The sequence below is a fragment of the Ictalurus punctatus genome, chromosome 12 (assembly GCF_001660625.3).
Source record: "Ictalurus punctatus breed USDA103 chromosome 12, Coco_2.0, whole genome shotgun sequence".
In the NCBI taxonomy this organism is placed as follows: domain Eukaryota; kingdom Metazoa; phylum Chordata; class Actinopteri; order Siluriformes; family Ictaluridae; genus Ictalurus; species Ictalurus punctatus.
Genome location: NC_030427.2, coordinates 26,029,864 through 26,053,878, shown reverse-complemented (window position 1 = coordinate 26,053,878; position 24,015 = coordinate 26,029,864). Strand labels below are relative to the sequence as shown.

The 24,015-nt window shown below is 40.1% G+C and overlaps 1 protein-coding gene across 1 annotated transcript; it reads right to left on the bottom strand.

Moving 5' to 3' along the window:
- Window positions 1-954: 954 nt before the first annotated feature.
- On the bottom strand, window positions 955-15,021 carry LOC124628743 (craniofacial development protein 2-like). Its single transcript, XM_047158962.2, has 3 exons — window positions 13,554-15,021; window positions 12,463-12,655; window positions 955-968 (listed from the first exon to the last, which is right to left on the bottom strand). The coding sequence occupies exons 1-3, from the start codon at window positions 14,886-14,888 to the stop codon at window positions 955-957; spliced, it is 1,542 nt and encodes a 513-aa protein (XP_047014918.2). The 5' UTR covers window positions 14,889-15,021.
- Window positions 15,022-24,015: the final 8,994 nt, after the last annotated feature.

The following is a 24,015-nucleotide window of genomic DNA, read 5'->3' as shown; positions in this document are numbered from 1 at the left end:
TGGTTATAAGAAAATAATGAGGACGTGCTCATAAAAAATAAATCACTGCTAAAGATTTAATGTGTGGTCAGCTGAACTGACCTGAAGGAGTACCTGAGGAACAAAGGAAGCAGAAATACCTTATACCTGACCTCATGTTCAACAATGTGTCATGTACAGTGAGGGGAAATATTACAGTCAGGGATTACCAACATTGCACAACTGACCAACATTAGTACTTTGTTGTAAAGCTGTTGTTGGCATTTACAACTTCAAGATATGTTTTTTTTTTTTCCCAATACGAAGTGTCTCTCAGTCTCTTTCCCCCTTTCCAATGCCATGTTAGAAAAACAGAAGGGCATGTGTCCACAGGAAGCCAATTGTCCGCCGCACACTAGGGAGTATATACGGGACGCTGCAGCTAGAGACATACCAGACTGCCATTAAAAAAAAAATAACAAAAGCATGAACAACACTGAAGATATGCAGTACTGATTAATCAGACAAAAAAAAAAAAAAAAAAAGACTGAACGGTAAAGATGGAATGAAACAGTTGACAACGGCAAGCCACACAGTTTCACTCATTATGCACGAAAGGTGCCTGAGGTTCAAACGTTTCATCTTTCGAACAGCTTCTCTTACATTCAGCGAAGTAACATGACTTCAGCTCAAAATGATGAAAATGATGGCATTGAATTTACAATTAAATGTACTTGGACTGTGCAGCCATCACCAAGGCAACGAAGTGTGGGTGGAAAAGAAATGTTTTACACGAGTACCTTGAAATCTCATTGTATAGGATTCTGGATGTGCTACACATTGTATTTACGTGATTGTCAATGAAAAGAGAGGTAAGCATTCCTAATCTCTACATAAACTGAAATAATTTACAAATCAGTGATCCTTAATGAAATAAAAGTTGAGATAGACCTCTATGTCTTGTGTTCTGAAAGGAAATTTCTCTTTAATATTTCTCTAGCTCATATCTCCTAGAACATAACGAGAAAAAACAAAGAAATCTTGTGAAAATTTTTTAATATAGATAGGAACTACATCTAATAATTTTCATTATGCGATTATTATATATATATTTTAAAAAAAAGTCTATTTCTAGGTATTTTGTACTCGTCCAAATGGTCCCAATGGATTCTATTTGCAGACAAGCTTGTGTTCTGATAAAACTACATGAGCAAGAATAATATTAGTTTATAGAGAGAAATTGGGTAGTGAAGAAGTCTCGATCAGCATCAGCCCCAGGTCCAAGTGGTGTACCATACAAGGTATACAAGAAATGTCCGATGGTACTCCTGAGGCTGTAGAAGCTATTCCAGAGGATGAGGATGAAAGGAACTATTCCATCCAGCTGGAAACACGCAGAAGGCTGCTTTGTGTTAACGGAGAAGGAAAACTCCTCTGTGACCAGCCAGTTGAGAATCATATCTCTCTTCTCTGTGTTGAAGTTAAGATCGTCTTCTCTGTCCTAGCAAGAAGGATGACCATCTACATGATGGAGAATGGATCTATTCAATTCAATAAAGTTTTATTTGTGTGTTGATTTTAACAATAGACATGGTCACAAAACAGCTTTACAGAAATTTAGAAAGTCAGTATATAAGTTTTAAATTGATAAGTTTATCCGTAATAAGCAAGAGGTGAGGGTGGCAAGGAAAAACTCCCTGATGCAATATGAGGGTGAAACCTCGAGCGAAGAAAGACCCAAAAGGCCACCCATCCTCATCTGGGTGACAAAGGATAGTCCAATTATAAATAATTCCCTTCTATAACCGTGTACTACATGGCCAATAAGAGTCCTTTTCTAACCAGGAAATTCATAACCAGGAGTGCATTGTTCATGGAAACTGCAGTCCTAAAACTATCGTAGCAATTGTAGTCTTAAGCCATCGTAACAAAACCGTTCATATCAGTTGCAATTCAAAGCCAGCTTCATGGTTTTTAAGTGGTACCATCCTCAGTAATCTCCTCATCCTCAGGAGATATCCTCAGCAATAGCGAATGGTTTCCAAGTCATGAGAAGCAGAAGTAGGGCATCAGGATAGATCAGGACGGGTCCCATCCAGAAAGGCAGTTTGGTTTCTCAGACATTCTCATAGGATTCTCATAGTCAACATAGGATATCCCAGGATAAATGGAAAGAAAGGAAGTTTCTCACTGTGTGACATGGATGTCAGGGTCTCACTAAAAGAGAAGCACACGTCCTACATCATTAATCTGAAGAAATAAAAAGGTTTGACTCTTTATTGCATTTATATATACTTTATCACAATGATTCTTGTAGCAGATAGAGAGACAGACATGCCAAGATGGCAGAAGGAGGTGGTGCAGGAAACGCCTCCATTATTCCCTGATGAGAATAATCTCCCTGGTGTATACCATATGTCACATACAGCCAAACAAACAGACAATCCCCAAATGATTCCAATTCCCCTGTCATTCATATCCAACTGCCTCTGACATCTGTATATACAGTATAATATACAGTATATATTATGGGTGTAGCACAATATTCAGATAGCCTTTAAGAATGCCTTTGACAAAAGAAGAACATATTGAAAACATTCTCATGGCTGGATCAGGAAGCTGCCGTAAGGTTTCGATGGACTTTAACAGGAAACATGGCAAGCATATCACACGCGATACTGTTGCCGAACTTGTTAACAAATTCAAAAAGACTGGGAGTGATGCAGACCGACCGAGAAGTGGACATCCACGAACATCCACTGATGAAGAAACAACCGATGTGATGCTGACAAACATAGTCCCCTATCTATGCATGGAGACTTTTGGGACACCCTGTAGTTGACAACAATAACCGTCTAATAAAATTTTATCAAATTTACTTCAATTTTGGGTTTGTTACATTCCGGAAAGATCTGAAAAGTTCACTGAACACGATGTACAAAATTCTTCACATTCACAGAAAACAAATACCAAATATAGCCGCAAGCAGCGATGATGGGCCCAAGCACTACGGTGTCATTGCCACCCGGTGAGTGTATGAAAACAAGGCATAGTGAAGCTGTAAAGTGCTGAAGTGAAGTGCTGTAACGTAAAACACCCAAATATACAAAGAAAAGAGTATTAAAGTTTGATGCGTTACCACAGCAACACTATTTAAGATATCAAGAATCATTTCGCAATTTGACATCAGCCGTGTCTTGACCGAGTTTGAAGTGATTCGAGTGAATATAAGAAGCATGTTTTAATTGACACACTTCCTGCTGCCAGTTGGTGGAACTATGACCGTGACTCACAATAGTTACATCCATGTCATCAGCCCCCAGTATTAATCTAAATCGCTCATTGCATGCAGAAGATATGAGAGACTTCCTGTTTCCCTTTTTTCTGCATAAATTTATTGCCTCGCTATGGCGAAACCATTCGAGATATCAAAAATCACTTCGCAATTTTTCCTCCTCATCGTCTTGCCATAATGTCGACCACGTTTATTGACATTCACATGAATCCCCTAGGAGGAGTATTTAACAGTTCACTGCATGCACTGCATCACAAAATCCAAAATGGCCGACTTCTTGTTGGGCGGGGCTAATGATGTCAGCACGAAAGTTGTTCGGGTCGATGAGAACAATATGTGTACTGAGTTTTGTTCATATACGCACAAGTAAGTACAATTTATGTATCGTGTAAAAGGGGGCACTACAGAGCTCACCCACCTCACCCATGTGCTACTCTTCCTGGGCCTAATGGCCGATGACTCTGACATGTATGCCGAATTTCATGAGTTTGTGAGCATGTTAAGGGCCCCAAAGCCCCTGAAACCTTGAAAAAAATCAATAAAGACAAATTTTCAGTCTTCTTTGCTCATATTTTCAAGAGTGCCAATATTAGTTGAGGGCACTGTATATACATACACATTCAAGTCATCCATACACACCCCCAGGTGAGATACTTCTGTGTGTCATGTGTAGATGTGTGTGTTTTGATGGAAGGCCCAGTGGGAGTGAAAGTGCTACTCTGACACATAGCGCCTGTCAACAATGAAAAGACTGAGAGAAACAAATGCATCAAATGGGCACTGGAGCTTGAGCAAATGAAGAGACAAACAGATGGATAAGAGAGAAAAAGACAAAAAAAATGACAAGGGATTGTGAAGAGGAGGACAGAAGAGATATGTGATAGCATCTAAGGACATTAATTATAAACCAGAATAGAGGGGAATGGGATCATTATGACAAACAAAACAGATCACAGAAATGGAAGAAAATTAAAGAGGAACAAGCAGCATCATTCTCTTTGGATAATGTCAGTGGAGGTTGAAGATACCTGCAATGGATTTCTCATGGACCTCTTTATCTTAGTTATACTAGTCATACTAAATAAAACCTCTAATCTCACGTCCCCTCCGATGTGAAGTCGTGTCACGTCACACCTACGATACCATGAGGCCACGAGTTTTCAGAGGTTTTAGAGACATAATCTTGATTATAAAGATTGCAAGGTTACCTCTTATGCTTTGATGTTTGCTCCTCATCAGGTTCTCTCTCATTCAGGCAACATTTTAGTGGCTGAAATCTCAAACGGCTATATATGCAGGGTTCCCACGGGTCATGGAATTTCTGGAATGTCATGGAAATTTGATCTAATTTAATTAAATTTAATCCAGCCATGGAAAGACAGGGAACTTTATAATTTTGTGGTTGAAGTCAGGGAATATCAGGGAATTTTGTTTGTAAATTTTTCAGATGTATTAGTGATATTAATGTGATATATATATATATATATATATATATATATATATATATATATATATATATATATATATATATATATATATATATACGTGGGCTATGGGTTAAAAGTGTACTTAAAATGGCTTACTGTACCTTGCAAATAAATTGATTTTATTTGCATTAAAGAAATATATTTTGTTTTATTAGGACCATTTTGTTTATGAGGTCTAAAGACTAGTCATGAGATAAGTATATGTTCTTTTTAACTAAGTTCTGCACTGAAAAGGTCTGTGGAAATCAAGCTTACAGATTTAATAGGTTAAAATAGTTAGGTTTTTTTCCCTGCTCAGTACCTGGGCAATACATTGTACCATTCTTCATAGAGTAGGTAATGGAAATTCAAGATTTTGATCAGGGAGAAATCTGGATATATAAAGAATTTACAACATTAAAGTCCATGAATAAAATTAAACGTAATAAAGAGGAATGACACAGGGAAAAAAAGAATTGAATGAATTTCACACTAAGAAAAAGCAGTTCTCCAAGGCACGGTAAGGCAAGGAACCAGCTGAAATCTGTAAGTAATTATACCCCCTATCTGTGCAAATTAATATCAGAGTTAATATGGATGTCTATTTCCAATGAGGCTTTCATGTGAACAGCCTCATTGGAAATATATTTACTGAACAAAATGTTGATGTGTCCAATTCTTATTTCCCCCAACTGTATATGCATATGGAATTGAATTAGTTGCTTATCAGTTCTTTAGTTAATGCTCGATAAACAAAAAAAATCTGTTCGACAGCTAAGTGTCAAACACTCACTAACCCCCCCCCCCCCCCCCCCGCCGATAATCTGTGACTTGCTCTAATTATGTGCCGCATGTATAATGTGAGTCTGGTTTGTAGGGGCAAAGGGGCTAGAGGCTGGGGAGCAAGGCTGCAGCAGGAGCGTGACATCTCATTTTTCTTGTTTGTGCCGAGGCACCATGCACGAGCAACACACTAATGCAAAAAAGTTCACAGAATGCCTAATAGTGGGATGTATACAGGTAAATACATCATGTTTCATTACCATAGCTCTAATGTTGACATGTTTTCTTTAGTATTTAGAGCTAGAGAAAATGTACACTGAACTCTTTCACACATTTACTGCAGATGTGCATAAATGTATTTATATTACCATGCAGTTTTTTCAATCATGGTTGCTCTTGATTCGTCTTCTAGAACAACGTGACAGAGTAATGACCAATTTTCATTGAAATCACACAGACCTGTACGGCATATGATGTACATAATCTTAGGCTTGTCTTGAAGACAGTTCAAACATTAAATGTAACTATAGATAAAAAAAAAAAAAGTACTATATGTTTGTGTTTAATGAATTAAACATTGTAATCACTGGCACGTTGCTGGGGTATAAGAGGAATAAGACGCTGCAGGACATGCTGTAATTGGAAAATAATCAGCTTTGTGGCAGTCCCTCCAGGATTATGCCATTTTGCGGTCGCAGAAATGAACGCAAAATCAAGCAAACTCCGCAATATTCGGCGGAGCTTGAAATATTTCACAATGACTAAAGATTTTCCACAGATTTGGACCAAGACGTGTCATGTGACATCATATGAGTCGAACATGAGTATAGCTAAAAGGTCTAATTTACCAACAAACAAAACAATTTCAATTGCAATTTCAGTTCAAGTACTTTTTCGCAAAAAAAAAAAAAAAAAAAAAAAAAAAACTCTCCGCGAGATCCTGTATGGAATGCTTTGTTGTGGTAGCTGTAACTCTGCATCGGGCCTCATCAAACTACATTGTTGATAATTACAGTATTTTCCTATAACAGCACGCCCACAAGTGTTTTATTCCTTACACCCTTACTTCGGACTACACAATCTGATTGGTCAAAAAGCGTTCTAGCAGTGCTATTATATCTGACGACAACATGTTTTATTCCCATCAAAGCTGCATCATTCTGCTGACCATGGGTTGTAAGAGCAATGGACTTTAGCTGGTCCAAGTGACAAAACAGAAAGAAGCAGAGGAAAATAAATATAGGCGCGTAGTTTATTTGAAACAACAAAATATCCCACTGAAACTGAGGAAGTTTTTGGGGATTTATGTGTTAAATAAGCCTATCATGATAAATAGGCTAAGCTAAACGTGGAGGGCTGGTAGGATATTTATCACACACTAGTCATCTGCCTTTATTTGTCAGCTCAGTACTTTAGTTACCCACAGAGGCACTAAGAGCAACACTATAAACCACACTTATAAAGCAGAATCACTTTACCACTATAAGCATGTTCAGGGCTCAGTGCCTATTAAAATTCACGTCTGTTCTTTAAAAAAAAAAAAAAAAAAAAAAAAAAAAAAAAAAAAGGGTGAAAAATGAGGGTCGGTAAATCTGCACGTGAGAAGACCCGAGTAAATATATAAATCTTGTTTACTTTTAAAGAAAATGAAAATGAAATGGAAAGTATTTCATTCATTCATCCATTCTTTCATCTTCAGTAAATATTTGATCTTGGTTAGACTTATTGTGGATCCAGAACCTATCATGCTATACATTGCTAAATGTAGCAATGATCACTTCCTCTTTTCTAGCCTCGGTTCTTATTTCTCAAAAAAAAACAAAAAACAAAAAAAAACAAAACAAAACAAAAAAACCACCCCACAATATCCTGAAACAAAAACAAAACCCTTTGTTTGGGGAGCTCATGAAGTATCAACTGAAATATTATGTTTTCAATGTCAGGTACTGCTGCACAATTAATTTACACAATGGATCTTTTGGCTGCTGGCCAAGTCATCTGTGGAGAGCATAACATTTAGCACGAGCTAGCCTAATAAATTTCTAACAATGTTCTCACTACTACAGTTCTAGACAAAGAGTGCAATCTAGCAACCTAAAGGGTTCTACACTTGATTTCGTTCTGGGAACCCTTAAAGTTCACATAACACTGTAAAGCAGAAAAGGGTTCACATAGCACATAGCCACACACACTCCACTTCCTGGAAGAATCCTGGAAGACTGGCGAGCCATCTGAAATTCTGTTTGGAATTTGCCAAAAGGCATAATGAACCATAATGAACTTTCTTTTACGTTCACTCTATCCGTCGTTACCCAGATGAGGACGGGTTCCCTTCTGAGTCTGCTTCCTCTCAAGGTTTCTTCCTCATATCGTCTTAGGGAGTTTTTCCTCACCACCGTCACCACCGGCTCGCTCAATAGGGATAAATCCACACACTTAAAATCCGTATCCTGTGTTTATATATTTCTGTAAAGCTGCTTTGAGACAATGTCCATTGTTAAAAGCGCTATACAAATAAAACTGAATTGAATTCAATTGAATGCTGGAAACTCAGGAAACTTGAGAAAAGGTTCTCAAGTGTAATGAACAATATGACCTTGGCACAACACACTACATTTTTGCTCCTCGACCTTTAAAAAGCTATCAATACGGCCCATCACCCTGAGAACACCATCCCCACAGTGAAGCATGGTGGTGGTAGCATCATGTTGCGCTAATCTTGGCCTCTTGGTTGTTTTTTTGATGTCCTCCTTACCCAATCATTGATGTTTTTTCTGGACATTCTCCTTAGGCATGGGGTCATGGGTTTGCCCATGGGTGTTTTTTGTGTATTTTTTGATAATGGATTTAATACTGGGGTTTCACAGCAACAGGGGTGATTATTTCACAACATACTTTTTATTTGTACATACTTTTGCAAACTATGCACCGTTTTCCTCCCACTTCAATATTATGGGATATTTTATGTAAACTCATGACATACACTCCCAATTAAGCCAATTTCACTTCCAGGGTGTAACGCTACAAAATGTGGAGTACTTTAGCAAAAAAAAAAGAAAAGATTTTTCAGCTGTCCACTTGTGATTGGATGACACAAGATGGATGTTAATACCAATGCTGAACAGGCCCTGGATGCAAAAGGACAAACCTAGCCTATCATGTAGAAGTGAAGACAGAAAGCGGTGTGTATGAATCAACTAAAACAACCCTCCGTTGATTTGTGTTGTATAACACCATTACCAAAGTAATCAGCGTTTGGCTTTGACTATGCCGTATCCTGTGATGCTGCCTTTCACACAGAGTGAAAAATCAATTCCTCATTTTCCTTGTACAAGCAATCCATCATACATTTTCTTCCTCTAGTTCTCTGTAATATTCTCCCCTTCTCTCTATTGACACATGTAAATGGTGTGTTAGTGTACCCTCGGGGCTTTACACCTGCAGCACTCGGCCTTTCATTATGAGCAATGAGAAAGAGCTTTAATAAGAATTCATGCTCCAGGTATTTAGGAATACATACAATGCTAGCTCTCTCAAATATGGCCTATAATTATCATGAATTCCTCACATATATCACTTTTAATATGGTGTATGTGTGTGATTTATTTCGTAGTGAATTATAAAAGAGTAGAATAAAAAGATGGAAATTAGGTGAGTGGAAGGTTCACCCGAAGGTTATATATGGACTTACCTTGTTATGGTTGTCTTAAATGCTTCTTGTTTTCAAAGGAAATTCAATCAGTATAATTGAACTAATGAAAGGCTCTGCGATTAAACCAAACTACCAAGAATGAAAAGAAAAAAAAAAAAAAAAACCCCAAAAGTGACACTAATGTAGTGTTTTACAATCTAAGTCTTATTTTATGTTGTTTTTTTCATGGTTAAGGTTTTAGGGCAGTTGCTCAATAATTAAGGTTTTAGGGCAGTGGTGGCTCAATGGTTAATGTTTTAAGGCAGTGGTGGCTCAATAATTAAGGTTTTAGGGCAGTGGTGGCTCAATGGTTAAGGTTTTGGGGCAGTGGTGGCTCAATAATTAAGGTTTTAGGGCAGTGGTTGCTCAATGGTTAAGGTTTTAGGGCAGTGGTGGCTCAATGGTTAATGTTTTAAGGCAGTGGTTGCTCAATGGTTAAGGTTTTGGGGCAGTGGTGGCTCAATGGTTAATGTTTTAAGGCAGTGGTGGCTCAATGGTTAAGGTTTTGGGGCAGTGGTGGCTCAATGGTTAATGTTTTAAGGCAGTGGTGGCTCAATGGTTAAGGTTTTGGGGCAGTGGTGGCTCAATGGTTAATGTTTTAAGGCAGTGGTGGCTCAATAATTAAGGTTTTAGGGCAGTGGTTGCTCAATGGTTAATGTTTTAAGGCAGTGGTTGCTCAATGGTTAAGGTTTTGGGGCAGTGGTGGCTCAATGGTTAATGTTTTAAGGCAGTGGTGGCTCAATGGTTAAGGTTTTGGGGCAGTGGTGGCTCAATGGTTAATGTTTTAAGGCAGTGGTGGCTCAATAATTAAGGTTTTAGGGCAGTGGTGGCTCAATGGTTAAGGTTTTGGGGCAGTGGTGGCTCAATAATTAAGCTTTTAGGGCAGTGGTTGCTCAATGGTTAAGGTTAAGGGGCAGTGGTGGCTCAATAATTAAGGTTTTAGTGCAGTGGGGGCTCAGTGGTTAAGGTTTTGGAGCAGTGGTGGCTCAACGGTTAAGGCTCTGGGTTACCGATCAGAGGGTTGGGGTTCAAGCCCTAGCCCTGCCAAGCTGCCACTTCTAGGACATTGAGCAAGGCCCCTTAACCTCCTCTGCTCCAGGGGCACCGCATCATGGCTGATCTTGCACTCTGACCCCAGCTTCCTAACAAGCTATAATATGTGAAGAAAAAAATTCACTCTGCTGTAATGTATATGACAAATAAAGGCTTCTTCAAAACCAGCTTTCCCTTTCTTTATCTCTATATCTGTAGTTCCTTATATCTCTTCTCTCTTTTGGAGCAAAAATTCATTCATCACATATCTTACCAGACTTTTTTTTATTCTTCTCTGTAATCATGTGGTTCTGTTGCTAAAGAAGTTCTCTTCTTCCTTTCTTTCAACTGAATGTTTATTATTCTGACACACACACACACACACACACACACACACACACACACATTACATATATATATATATATATATATATATATATATATATATATATATATATATATATATGATTACTCAGTGATTATCATTCTCCACTTGCATATGGAGTGCAGGGACAAGTACTCAAGGCCACATGTGAAAACAACCTTAATGCTGCTTAACTTTATAGTATACACTTAGAAGAGTAATGATTTATAATTATCCCGTGTCAGAAGAGGATGAGTTCTGTTCTGAGTCCAGTTTCTCTCAAGGTTTCTCCTTCATGGAGTCTATATAGGATTATTAAATCACTACTCGTCTAATTGTATACTATAAAGTCAAACAGCATTAAGGCTGTTTTCATACATGGACTGAATACGCGACTCTGCACTCAGGACCGATACCATACACCGTTTGGGTTTGGAAAATGGTAATCACTAAGTTTTTCCTTTGGTGCCAACACTCACTCACAACACTCACACTTTGGTGCCAAGTGGTGAGAAATCATGTAGGAATACAGCTCTAACAGTTCTAAGGTAGAACTCTACGGTATCCAGGAGAGATTACCCACTGAAACAAGACTGAGAAGTGTATGTTTTTACGGTATTCCACAACAACTTGTAATGGAAATTTAATTCCCATTACTCATAGAGTTTGTCTGTGTTTTCTCTTGGTTTTGCCCATGTGAATTCCCATTAGCTTAATGACTCCAGCCTCAACTTCTTCATCCATCATGCTCATAGTGTTTTTACTGCTTTCAGCAGTTTTTCTGTACCGTCTTCATCATTGATGTTAAAATTATGCTGTTTTTTCTCCCCAGTAAAATCTGTACTAGCCCTTTATGGTTGAGAACAGTTCAGCCACGAAATGAAGTTCGTACACTTCCTCCTCAATCCTCAAGATACTCGATCAGTCAAGACATGTTTGATGTCCAAAGTTTGCTTCCTTGGGTTTAACACTTGCGCTATGAGACCAACAAGTAAGAGAAGCATATACTATACCTACTAGTTTTGCACAGTACAAACTATATGTGTAAATTGTCACATACTTGTTAACCCCCACACCAGGTTTATATGGATTGAGGTTAAATTTATTAGATTTATTAGCCCATATTGGCCTCAGAGTTTGCACAATGCTAACTTGAGGCTATGTTAGCCTTGTAGATCCAGTACAAAACTAAAGAAGCACACTTCAGACGCAATAAATGTATTGAATATTGGACATTTAACAGAACTTTCATGAAAACAATGAGTGTAACAATTGTGTATTATTTGGCCAAACAATCCCTTAAATGCCATTTTCCAGAATCTTTTCTGTCTCTGTGTTCAAGAGTTGTTCAGAGATATTACTAGTTAGTTCCGTCCGCGCAGCGGGGCGCATCGGGCAACAAGCATTCGCCAGCGGGCTCGGTCGGCAGCGTCGATTTCCACATCTTCCCACTTGACATTGAGCGCTCGTACATCTTATAGCGGCGGCGTCCAGCGCAGCGCGATCTTTGCGTGGCGGTGGTCAGACATCCGTAGAATGTGTCCTGCAAAGCGCATTCTTCGCTCTACGACCATTTCTGCCAGGCTGCGGGAGTTTGTTCTTCTTAGAATTTCTTCATTTGAAATACGATCACGGTATGATACACCGAGTATTCTTCTCAGGCATCGTCGCTGAAACACATTCAGCTTGTGGATGACTGCCCTCGAGCTCTTCCAAGTTTCAGATGCATAGATGGCGGTTGGGATGATGATGCTATTAAACAGGCGAAGTTTGCTGTTGGTGTGAATAGTTCGCCTAGCCCAAATCGGCTGTAGCTGTTGGAAGACTGCAAATTCTCTGCCGATTCTGCGATTGACATCCGCGTTATTCCCACCATCCGCAGCCACAATGCTGCCAAGGTAGGTGAACTGTTTGACTTCTTTGATCAGCTGGTTGCTCACCGTGATCCGCACCGGCGTCATCCGGCCGACCGCCATGACGTTGGTCTTGTCAGTGCTGATCCGTAACCCAACTTTGGCTGCTTCGTGCTCCAGGCTAGTGGTCACCTCCTGTAAGACTTTCCCATTCTGCGCCAATAGCACAATATCGTCGGCGAATTCCAGGTCGGTCAGGCGTCCCTGGCCTGTCCACGGAATTCCAGACGCTGGCTGTGTTAGTGCTCGTCGCATGACGAAGTCCATCATCATGAGGAAAAAGAATGGTGAAAGAATGCAGCCCTGTCTGACTCCGGTCTCGATGGTGAAAAAGGCAGTATGACCTGTGTCCGTCCGGATGCAACAGCTAGAATCCTGATATAAGTTCTGGAAAATGGCGAAAAAACCGCTGTGGAATGCCATATAGCCGTGCGATGTTCCAAAGCGATTTCCGTTGGACGCTGTCAAACGCCTTCTTAAAGTCTATAAAGTTGACCAAGAGCGGTTTCTGATATTCGGAGCTTTGTTCAATGATGTTTCGAAGAGCAAAGATTTGTTCAGTGCACGACCGACCGCTTCTAAACCCGGCCTGTTCGTCCCGTAGAGCCCGATCGACTGCTCGCAGTATCCGTTTGAGGAGGACGAGACAAAATACCTTGCCTGGGACAGACAGAAGGGTGATGCCTCTCCAATTGTTACAGTCTGCGAGATTACCTTTCTTAGGTAATTTGATGATGACACCCTGTATCCAGTCATTTGGGACACGTTCCATGTGCCAGCAGTCATTGAGCAGCGTAGTGAGCACCCGTACAACTTCATCACCACCCGCTTTCAGCATTTCTGCTGAGATTTGGTCAAGACCAGGTGCTTTGTTGTTTTTCAGATGACGAATCGCTGCAGCGACCTCAGCATCCATGATGTCACTCATGTCCACTTCCAGCTCATAGGGAGGAGGAAAGACTGTAAAGTCGTGCGTGGCTACGGGAGCCGGCTGGTTTAGGGTGTTTTTGAAATGTTCCACCCAACGCGCATCCTGCTCTTTTTTGCTAACTAGCATCCTGCCGGTTGTATCCCTTATCGGCCCAGTGGAACTGCTTCGGGCCCGAGTGAGATCTCTGACCACACGAAACAGAGTCCTGCTGTCACCCTGGTCCGCAGCCAGTTGTGCTTCAGTGCCCTTCCGGTCCAGCCAGTCCTTCTTGTCTGCTCGGCAACTCCTCTTGACCCTACGGTCGAGTTCTCGGTACGCCTGCGATGCTTCATTTCGCTCCTCTTCGGTCTTTGCTTGATTGCGCTGACGTTTCTTGACCCGTCTTTCATCGAGCAACGACCATGTGCGGTCCTGAATCCACCGTTCTCGCTGCGTTCCACGCCGTCGACCAATCGTTCTCTCTGCCGTCTCGATGACAGCATCCTTGATCTGTGCCCATTGTTTTTCGATGCTGGCCAAGTTGTCAAGAATCTGGAATCGATTAGCGAGTTCAATGTGGAAGTGCTCGGCGTTCACGCGGTCCTTCAATTTCTCGGAGGCAAATGACCGAACGGTGTTGTGTCCGGCCACTCTTTTCAGTTTTAGTCGGATTGAGGTCACAAGCAAGTGGTGATCAGATCCGACGTCGGCGCCGCGAAAAACCTGTACGTCACGTAAAGCTGAGCGCCACCGTCGATGGATGCATACATAGTCGATTTCATTGTGAGTGGCCCCATCTGGTGACCGCCACGTCTTTTTGTGAATCCGTTTGTGAATGAAATATGTATTCCCGATGCAAAGGTTAAGATTGCATAGGGATAGGAGACGCTCTCCATTATCACTCGTTACTGCTGCCGATCCATGAGGTCCGATCACGTTTTCCCAGCCCTGACGGTCGCTACTGAGTTGCGCATTCATGTCGCCAAGGAGGATCTTTATGTCATATTTGGGGACAACCGCGATTGTGTCTTGCAGCTGGTCGTAGAAGGCGTCCTTCTCTTCATCATCTGCCTCATTTGTCGGCGCGTAGACTTGAATAACAGTAATTTTAGCATGGCGAGAATGAAATCGGGCGGTAAGGTTGCGATCACTGATCGGTTTCCATCCAACGAGTGCCTGTGCCGCGGTTTTGCTCAGGACCATCCAGACGCCATGCACGTGATGTTCTTTGGCTCCCGAATACAGGACGATCTTCCCGTCGCTTGTCATTTTTCCATTACCCGTCCACCTCATTTCGCTGACACCAAGAATGTCAAGCCGGTAATTGTCGAATTCGTGCAGAAGCTGCTCCAGTCTCCCACACTGGTACAACGTTCGCACGTTCCAGGTTCCAATTCGTGTGATCGTATTGGCGTCGAGTGTCCCGTTTTGCATCGGGCGCTGGACGACCTTTCGGCTTTGCTCCAGCACCGTCATCAAGGGAGAAACAGGGTCATCGCGCCGGTATTGTTTAGACCGCTGGTTTTTGCTTGTTGTTTCCGTAGCAAGATAGATTTTACGGGATCAGGGTGCTAGCCTGATGCCCAACCCACCTCCTTTTTCACCCGGGCTTGGGACCGGCGTCGGCGGAGAGATATTACTGTCATATTGTAAATATATGGACTTTATTTCAGTTTTCTTTCAGCAATTTCATTCCATGATAAAATAAATGATAAAACAAACAACAAAAAATAAAAATAAAATAAAAAATCATATTGTGTGTTCATTGTATTAATAATTTCAAACATAAAACATATTTCCTTCAATCTGTCAAGACGTTTTCTTCATTTAAAAAAAAAAATCTTTCATTTAATCTTCATGTTTTATATCAGCAAATGCCTTGCTGTTTTATTTTTTTGTATAAAAAGCCTCAGTTTGTAATATCTCTCTGAAGTTTTACGGAATAAATTGCTTGTAGAGATGGGACACACTGTAATATGCCTTGAACATGCTCCTGCCTTGTCATCTTTCCTCTTGTTTTGCTTTGTTCTGCTTTTCTGTCGGAGTCTTTTTTAAATTCCACCATCCATTATGTTTTTCAATAAGGTACTTCTTTCTGTCTGAGATTCCCTTTGGAGTTATGATGCGCTTTCAGTCTGACTTCGTCTCCACTTCTCATCCTTTCTCCGACTCTCCTTGTGGGACTTGAAACGTCGACCTGGACTTGATTCTGCAACAACGTGTGCTTGATTTAGATTTTGCTTGAACTTGAGTTTTGTCTTGCAACTGCTGAACTTCTAGAGATGCACGATATGGCCAAAAGTATGTGGACACCTGACCATCACACTCATTTGTGCTTGTTAAACATCCTATTTCAGATTGAGTCCCGCTTTGCTCTTATAATAAGCTCCACTCTTCTGGGAAGGTTTTCCACTAGATGTTGGAGCGTGGCTGTGGGGATTTGTGTTCATTCAGCTACAAGAGCTTTGGTGAGGTCAGGCACTGAGGAGATCTGGGTGCAGTTGGCGTTCAAGTTCATCCCAAAGGTGTTCAGTGGGGTTGACATCAGGGCTCTGTGCAGGACTCTCGAGTTCTTCCACTCCAACCTTAACACACCATGTCTTCATGGAGCTCGCTTTGTGCACAGGCGCACTGTCATGCTGGAACAGGTTTGGACGTCCTACAAAGAAAATGATTGAGTGTTTCAGTAAATATGACAAAAACAAATCTGTGATTTTTTACACAAAATTATTAGAATTACTTAATTCCTTTTAAGTTCTGTACCAAATGAATTCATGTAAATATGCGTGCTAAATCCCAGAGTATATATTTTACATATTTTACTGGGCTAAGGTTAATATTATTTTGCAAGTGCTTACAAAACTAGAAATGGATGGTTTGAGCATTATTGATGGGCTCAATATTTATGTCAATATTTCTTGTTTTGTGTTGGCTTTAAGGCCTGAGGCTATTGTATTATGAAATATTTCGCAAGCGTTTCGGTAAAGTTTTCTTAGTTCACCCTCCTTGTGCTTCTCAGTCAGGTGTGTGGTTTGTGTGTGTGTGTGTGTGTGTGTAGTGGGTTTTTTGTGTTCTGCCCATTCAATCTTCATGAAGGCTGATGTAATTGCTTTTTCCCATCGGAGTGCAATTTCTGATTGGAACCATTTAAGGAGTTAGTTGCCATTAAGTAGTAATTGCAACTTATAGAAGCTGTAGAGTAGATGAAAATGAAACCACAGGACTTAATTATCTTAAAAAGCATTTTAAATATTTGAGTGTGATGGCCAAGGGGCTACAAACTTGGGCCTTATAGTGTATTTTTGAAACCTTTACAAATTGTGACCTTAGTATGTATAATCTTCTACGTATCTGTGTTAAAAATAAATGCTCATATTTAGAATTTATATATGTATATACATACGAATAAGACATGACAAGACGTTGGAAAATGTTCCACTAAGAACACATTCTGATATAGTTACTTCTTTCTCTTATACCACAGCAATACGCCAAACATAATTTAAAAACAAAAATCTATTAATAAACGATGTGTGCCGATTTGAACTATTTATACTTTTTTTAATGGTGCGGAATGGAAAGTTACTCATATCACTAACAGTATGTTACAGCAGTTCCCTCACCAGGTTCTTTTAGCAAGTGAAAATATCTTGAATATAATCAAATGTAGCTATTATTTCCTATTACAAGATCATATTAATAAATATATGATTATTAAACCTATTTCTAGACATTTTTTTTTTACTAATTTCAAGCTTGAAATAATCTTGTCCTATTGGCAGATAATTTTTTTCCCCAAAGCATTTATAGTCCCCTCTGAAACTACTGGAGCAGCAAGGGCAATTCGTTTGTTTGTGCTGTACACCAAAGACATTTGAGATCAAAAGATGGATATGAGAAAAGAGTTCAGGATTTCAGCTTTTATTTCCTGGTATTTACATCTAGATGTGTTAAACACCACAAAACACAGAACCTTTTGTATCAGACCACTCAATTTTTAGGCAAGCAAAAGTCATTTGGATGCATTTCTCTGTAAATTATCATAGAAAATGTTCCTGTAAATTTCCGAATTCATTCTGCTGCTATCATCATGAGTTCCATCATCAATAAAGATTAGTGAGTATGTTCTAGAAGCAGACATTCAAGCCCAAGCCATGACACTACCTCCACCACGTTTCACTGATAAGCGTGTATGTTTTGGATCATGAGCAGGTCCTTTCTTTCTCCACACTTTGGCCTTTCCATCACTTTAGTAGAAGTTAATGCTGGTTCCAGAGCTTTTGTGTCTCCTCTCTGTATTTCATTGAGAATTCCAATCTGGCTTTCCCATTCTTACTGCTAATGAGTGGTTTGCATCTTGTGGTATGGTCTCTATATTTCTCCTCTCAAAGTCATCCTTTAACGGTGGATTGTGATACCTTCACCCCTATTGTTTTTGGGTTTTCATCAACTGTTGTTTTCCTTGCCCAACCCATTCGTATGTTTGTTGCTCAGTACACCAGTGGTTTCTTTCTTTTTCAGGATATTCCAAACTGTTGTACTGGCTATTCCCAATGTTTTTTTTTTCTTTTGTTTAAAAAAAAAAAAATAATAATTCCATTCTTTTCTCAGCTTGAAAATGGCTTGCTATTTTCAAATAGACAGCTCTCTAATCTTCATGTTGGCTTAACCTTTTAAACAACAAATGCAGTCTTCACAGGTGAAACTGGAGGCTAAAACTAAGAGTAGATTTGGAAAACTATTTATTGTTTAAACAATCAGTCTAACAGGACACACCTGGGTCACAAGGAACACCTGTACGTCACATGTTCCAATATTTTTGCTCACCTACAAATTGGGTGGTCTGATACAAAATGTGTCATGGTCGATGTTGTTTAACTCATCTACGTTTAAATACCAGGAAATAAAAGCTGAAATCCTAAACTGTCTTTTCATATATATTAACTGTCCATCTACAATGATTTAAATCAACAGCAAATTAAATTTTCAACACGGTAAACATTATTTATTCCCCATGAGAGCATTCATCATCGTCAAGACAGTGGAAAGATGTAACATACATCAAATTAACATGACACAGTTACAGCACGACGGTCTGAATCCGATCATTTCACAGCAGGAGCTTCATTTTTGTCATGTTATTTTCTGAGGCTCACTAAGCAGAACCGGCATTTAAACAAAAAATAAAAAGTCACTCTCATTCTCAGAGCTGTACAAAGTGAACCAGATGAATTTGAGGAACGTTGCCTGCTTTTTTTAAGTGCCTCTGTCTCAGTGTTATTGCATGCACCATTACCCTTGCTTGCATATCTAGATGACATTAAATAAATCGGTGGCTCTGTGAGGACAGATGGCTGTACGGGTGTCGGGTCACAAGGCCATGAGTGTTTAATGAGCACGATATCCAGCATCATACGGATATGAAGGGACCGAAGCTCTGAGTCTATAGGGCATAGGGAAGGGGAAGCGTGGTGTGATATCATGAATCTGGCACCTTGAACCCCCTGGTTCATCCTTCATCTGATGACAGCTGGCGGGGGAAGACTCTGACGAAGGTCTGGTCAGAAGGGGGTCGATTAAATCTGCGTGTGTGTGTCTGTGGAACCACAGGGGGTGAAGGTTAACCCTGAGCTTTTGTGTGGCTCCACCTGCACACCAGACCCTTTCTGTCCTGTGCATCGAAATCACACTCAGGGGAGCTTGTGTTTTGGCTGGGGGGCGGGAGGGGTGTGTGTGTGTGTGTGTGTGTGTGAGAGAAGGGGCATATATATGACACATATTTGTCAAAACAACGCTTTTTGAGATTTTATTTAAATAACTGAAAAAAAGACAAAATGTTTCCTTTTTGTTATTAAGTATTAGGTGTAGACACAGCATTATGGCAATGAAAGGTCCTCAGAAGGATAGTAAGACAGATGTGTGTGTGTGTGTGTGTGTGCGTGCGTGCGTGTGCGTGTGTGTGTGCTAGACGGTGACAGAATATCCCGCTATCTATGATTTTCTATGTTTGTTACGCCATCTGTCCTCTCATCATTATTCAGCCGTGTTTAATATTATAATTCTGTTTCATAAACCCGCATTTATTTATTCCTTTGTATTGCCTCCAATTAAAGACCTCCAGGTCAGTATCAAGGTCTCGCTTGTATCCATCTTCAAGATTCAACATGTTCCCTGCTGTAGGTGGCTTGTGCTTTTGAGGTACATGAAGGACTTTTAGGTGAACATTTCCATTAAACATTCCGACATTGATTATTTGACCTTCTTGAATGAGCAGAAAGCACTCAGGAGCACGAGCGGGTTCTTAAAAGCTGCCTCTTGATTAATAGCGCTCCAACCTCGCTGACTTGGCATGCTTTTACTGTTTATGTGAACACCACCATAACCAGGAAACATGATCAGCTTCCATTAGGCTTCAAAGAATTACAATGAAGTCATTTAAGTGGTGCAAAAAAAAAGAAAAAAAAAGAGGCTGCGTTTATTATGAGTGGTATTTTGGTCCAGACAAATTGATTCTAACAGATATTAAATTGCAGTTTATTTTGGCTGTACTTTCTAGCATTTGGCTTCTACAGGCATGTGAGACTGTGTGCTTTAGCAATAACTATAAAAATTCTGCACAAGACTGAGTCCAAAGAAATATACCGTCTGATACAGTGGGGGAAATAAGTATTGGACGCGTCAACATTTCTTTCAGTAAATATATTTCCAATGAGGCTATCCACATGAAATGTTCACCAGACATCAGTATTTAGTCAAGAAATCCGAATATATGAAGAATTCACAACATTAAGGTCCATACATGAAGTTATGTGTGATAAAGAGGAATGACACGGGAAAAAAATATTGAACATGCTAACTGAAATTTATTTAATGCTTAGTGGAGAAGCCTTTGTTTGTAACGACAGCTTCAAGACGCTTCCTGTATGAAGAAATGAATGTGCCGCAGTATTCAGGTGTGATTTTGGTCCGTTCTTCTAAACATATTGTCTTTAAATCTTGTTCAATTAGACTGAAGTCAGGTGATTGACTGGGTCATTCTAACACCTTGATTTTTTTCCTCTGAAACCAAGTGAGTTTCCTTTGCTGTATGCTTTGGATCGGTGTCCTGCTGGAGGCTCCACCCACGTCTCATCTTCATCATCCTGGTGGATGGCAGCAGATTCTTCTCAAGAGTCTCCCGGTAAAGGCCTCCATTCATCATTCCTTCAATTATATGAAGTCTGCCTGTACCGTGCGATGAAAAACAGCCCCACACCATGATGCTTCACCTCCACACTTCACTGTTCTTATAGTGTTTTAAGGGTGATGTGCAGTGCCATTTCTTCCCCAAACATGGCGTGTAGTATGACAGCCAAAAGTTCAATTTTGCTCTCGTCTGACCAGACTACACTCTCCCAGTGTTTCATAGGCTTGTCCAAATGAGTTGTAGCAAACTTTAAATGAGCTTCGACATGCCTTTTCTTCAGTAATGGAGTCTTGCGTGGTGAGCGTGAGCAGTGGAGTGCACTGCCTATTGTTTTCTCTGTGACGATGGTACCTGCTGCCTCCAAGTGTTTCTGGAGCTCTTTCCGAGTGGTATTTAGCTTCTTGGGCTACTCTTCTGACTGTTCTTCTGACTCCCTGGTCAGAAATCTTGCGAGGAGCTCCAGTACGTTGCCGGTTGATGACGGAGTGAAGTTTCTTCCACTTGTGGATAACGGCCACAGTGGTGCTTACTGGAAGATTCAGAAGTTTTGTAATACGTCTGTATCCGATTCCCTCAGTATGTTTCGCAACAATAAGGTTGTGAAGGTCTTGGGAGAGCCCTTTGCTTTTACCCATCATGAGATGTTTCTTGTGTGACACCTTGGTAACGAAAAGCCTTTTTATAGACCATCAATTTACTCACCCAGCTGATATTAATTTGCACAGATAGGGGGTATAACTACTTACGGATTTCAGCTGCTTCCTTGCCTTACCTTACCTTGGAAAGCTGCTTTTTCTTAGCGTGTTCAATACTTTTTTCCTGCGTCATTCCACTTTATTACACATAACGTTATTTATGGATTTTAATGTTGTGAAATCTTTATATTTCCAGATTTCTTGAGTTAATACTGATGTCTAGTGAAAATTTTATGTGAATAGCCTCTTTGGAAATATATTTACTGAAAAAAATGTTGACGCATCCAATACTTATTCCCCCCACTGTACACTAGATCCCAGAGAAGTTGTGGAGCCTGTCAGTATACAAGGCCCTGACATCAAACAGGTCTCTTCCTACAAATACTTAGGGGTGTATATTGACAGTGATCTGAGTTGGCATACACAAGTGACAAGTGTCTGTGCAAGAATCCACCAGCGTCTACACTTTTTAAGAAGACTGAGGGTATCTGGTGTTCGTAGTAAGACCACACTAATTTTTTATAGAGCTACTATTGAGTCTGTGTTACATTATGGGATAACCAGCTGGCTTGGAAACCTAACAATTAAATCAAGATCCCAAATTTTCAATTTGGTTAAATTAAATAGCGTTTATAGTGTAATGTATTGTGATGTGTTGTACGCTGCAGTGCTTCTCTTATCCGAGAGAATTATCTCTCATAGGAGACAACAAAAGCAACCCTAACTTAACCCTAGTTTATTTACCATTTTATGGAAGGAGTCTCCAGTGTCAGTACTGTACAACAGTCAGCAATAAAGCTGTAACTTTTACTTTAGTCTTCAGGACAGAGAACGTTGCATTTTCTCTGCATTATTATGTTGATTAACTTCAAGAGAGAGAGAAAAGAAACTAACTTGTTTTTTTTAATTAAACCCGATGGATAAAATCAAAGATTTGTATGTCATTAATAAATAAAAGATTTGTCAAATTGTCGTGGTATAAGAAAAATAAAACTTAGCGTCACGTCAGACCGCATCACACCACCCCATCATCGATTGTCTGCTTATAACAGCACACGCCATCATGTTTTATTCCTTACTCCATTGCTGTGACGGGTATAACCAATGATCAGACATGAAACTATTAAAAATACAACATAAACACAAAATAAATGAGTGTAGACCTGAGGGTTAAACACAAAACTCAAACTCTCATTATTTTGAAATACTGAAAAAAAAAAAAAAACTGTACTAAAATAAAGGTTTTAATCCTTTCTCTTCAAATGTTCTGTCTTAATTCTGCCCTTTGGTCATGATCATTTGTGCACAGAGTTTCTGATCCTGAATTATTTCTAGACTTGGGTCTATTTTTCCCAATTTAGGCAGAAACATCCCAAATTGGATCTCATTACAGACACATGAGATGTAAAAGATTTTTTTCTTAAAACAAATTTGCATGTGATTTTTATCATGCAAGTCTTTAGTAAACTGCCAGCCTCAGTTATGAAATATACCAATCAAACAGATATGCGGGTATGGAAACAAGTGCAGGTATAGAGAGCTTTATTGATTGTAGCAAACAGTATAAAGACGTAATCCCAAATCAAGGTCGAGGTGCAGGCGAGGGTCAGGTGACCGACAATCAACATGGACTAGAGCGAGTAGAGAAAACCAGAAACAAGATCAGAAACCAGGTCAATCAATATATAACAGCTTGGTCACGACTGGCCTAAACAAACACAGCACATACACTTCCCCAAGTGATGGTGCAGTAAGGGTGTGTGCGTGATTGAGTTCAGGTGTGTACGATCAGTATTCGGGGGACCGTGAACGTCAGAGTGTCCGTAATTGCCGTGAATTGTAGTCCTATGCCTTCAGCATATGTTTCAAAGTGTATCAGCATTTGTTGTTTGAAAATACCAACATTTGTAGGAAATAGGTCAAATCCAAATGTTTACATGTTATAGATTAACAAGCTATGAGAAGAGCAGAAATTTGTTTGGTTTTATGGTTCAGTAAATTCACCAAAAGCGCCATCTGTGTGTGCAAATTCTGTCTGAGGTCATTACGTCAGTCCTGTACCATGAGGCGGAGAGAAATCAGGTCTCTGTGGACATCTCACCCTTTAACCTTCTCCTCGTCCTGCTTGCACATCAGCTGCATGCCAAATCGGATATGGAATGGCACCAAACACCTGAACCATGTACTGGTGCCAGTATAACAACCCGTGCCTGTGTATATTGATATATTGTCGATAGAAACACACACACACACACACACACACACACACACACACACACACACTCAAACAGAGCTAAGACTCACAAAAAGACGGAAGATGTTGGGAAGAAATGAAAAGCAAGGAGGAGAAAATGACGCATGGTGGCTTTGCTGATAGTTGGAGATGAATGTGTGTGTGTGGGTGTGTGTGTGTGGGTGTGTGTGTGTGTCTTACTGCTGTAAGTCAGACGAATGCAGCACATCTTCAGCTACAGAAAGGACAAGACAGGGAGATGGAAGAGAATGAGAGGAGTACAATAAATGAAGCTCCTTTCATGGACAAGTTTTTTCTCTTCACTGCTCATTTGTTTCTCGTCTGCTTTTTTTTCTTCTTCTCTTTTCAGGATGATGCTGCAGTTGAAATGGATGGCTCAGAGCAGGTGATCTATCACCAGGATGTACCATTCCCCCAAACCACAAAAATCACAAGAGAGCTCTAGACGACCTTCAAACATTTGCTTTT